We start from the raw sequence: 693 nt of genomic DNA, 5'->3' as shown, positions 1-693 counted from the left end.
TATCCACAGAAACTGATCAACTGAGTTATAAAATAAAAGTTATTCTGCCACTGCACACACTATTTCTCACCTGTTTTCTTTTTCATTTGGATAATTTAAGAGAAATCAGCGTTCTCTTTTCTCTGTGAAACTCAGAGAGAAGTCTGTAACCCAAGCAGACGCTTACTGAGTCCTGCCAGACCGCAGTGAGCTTTACAAGACTAGTTTGTGGGAGCCAGACCAACACACAGACCCTCTGTGGACCCCTGCAGCTGCCATGAAGAAACCACCAGAATAAACCTGTACTATAAATGTATGTTAATTAAATGTTAGGTTAATGTTAATTAAAACAGAAAAGATGGCTATTCCAAATTTAGTTCACTGTTCTCACAGTACAACACTTTTTTACAGAAGCTAATATCTATCAGAATTATTTATTAAACTAATCACAAACGAGTGAATCAGGGATTCGGTGATCCCATTAACAGCTGCAGTTCCACCTCTGGACCACAGGGAGGCAGCAGAGTACAGGAAGGATAAAAGATGAGTGCTTGTTGGGGAGGTTTGTTGAGGGACAGTTTACTGTGGCCATGGCAACCAACCTGCACATGCTTGACTTCCTGGATGTGCTCGGTGAGGAGGGCGGAGTTTGGTAGGACCAGGTGCACTCGGAGCCCTTCAGGTCTACGATTACCTAGAGAGAGAGAGAGAGAG

At 43.0% G+C, this 693-nt stretch overlaps 1 protein-coding gene across 1 annotated transcript in view; it reads right to left on the bottom strand.

The window, feature by feature from the left end:
* The window catches only part of LOC118342382 (protein MTSS 1-like), a gene marked incomplete in the record, with an annotated part of 59,313 nt that overhangs the window by 11,096 nt on the left and 47,524 nt on the right, over positions 1 to 693 (bottom strand). Inside the window, 1 exon segment of the mRNA XM_035680895.1 lies at positions 582 to 673. Coding sequence (XP_035536788.1) covers positions 582 to 673 — 92 coding nt within the window.

Source organism: Morone saxatilis, unplaced genomic scaffold, assembly GCF_004916995.1.
Source record: "Morone saxatilis isolate NCDOM2014 unplaced genomic scaffold, NCSU_SB_2.0 Contig9, whole genome shotgun sequence".
NCBI classification, from domain to species: domain Eukaryota; kingdom Metazoa; phylum Chordata; class Actinopteri; family Moronidae; genus Morone; species Morone saxatilis.
The sequence above is the reverse complement of the archived record's forward strand: the minus strand, read 5'-3'. Positions and strand labels throughout refer to the sequence as shown.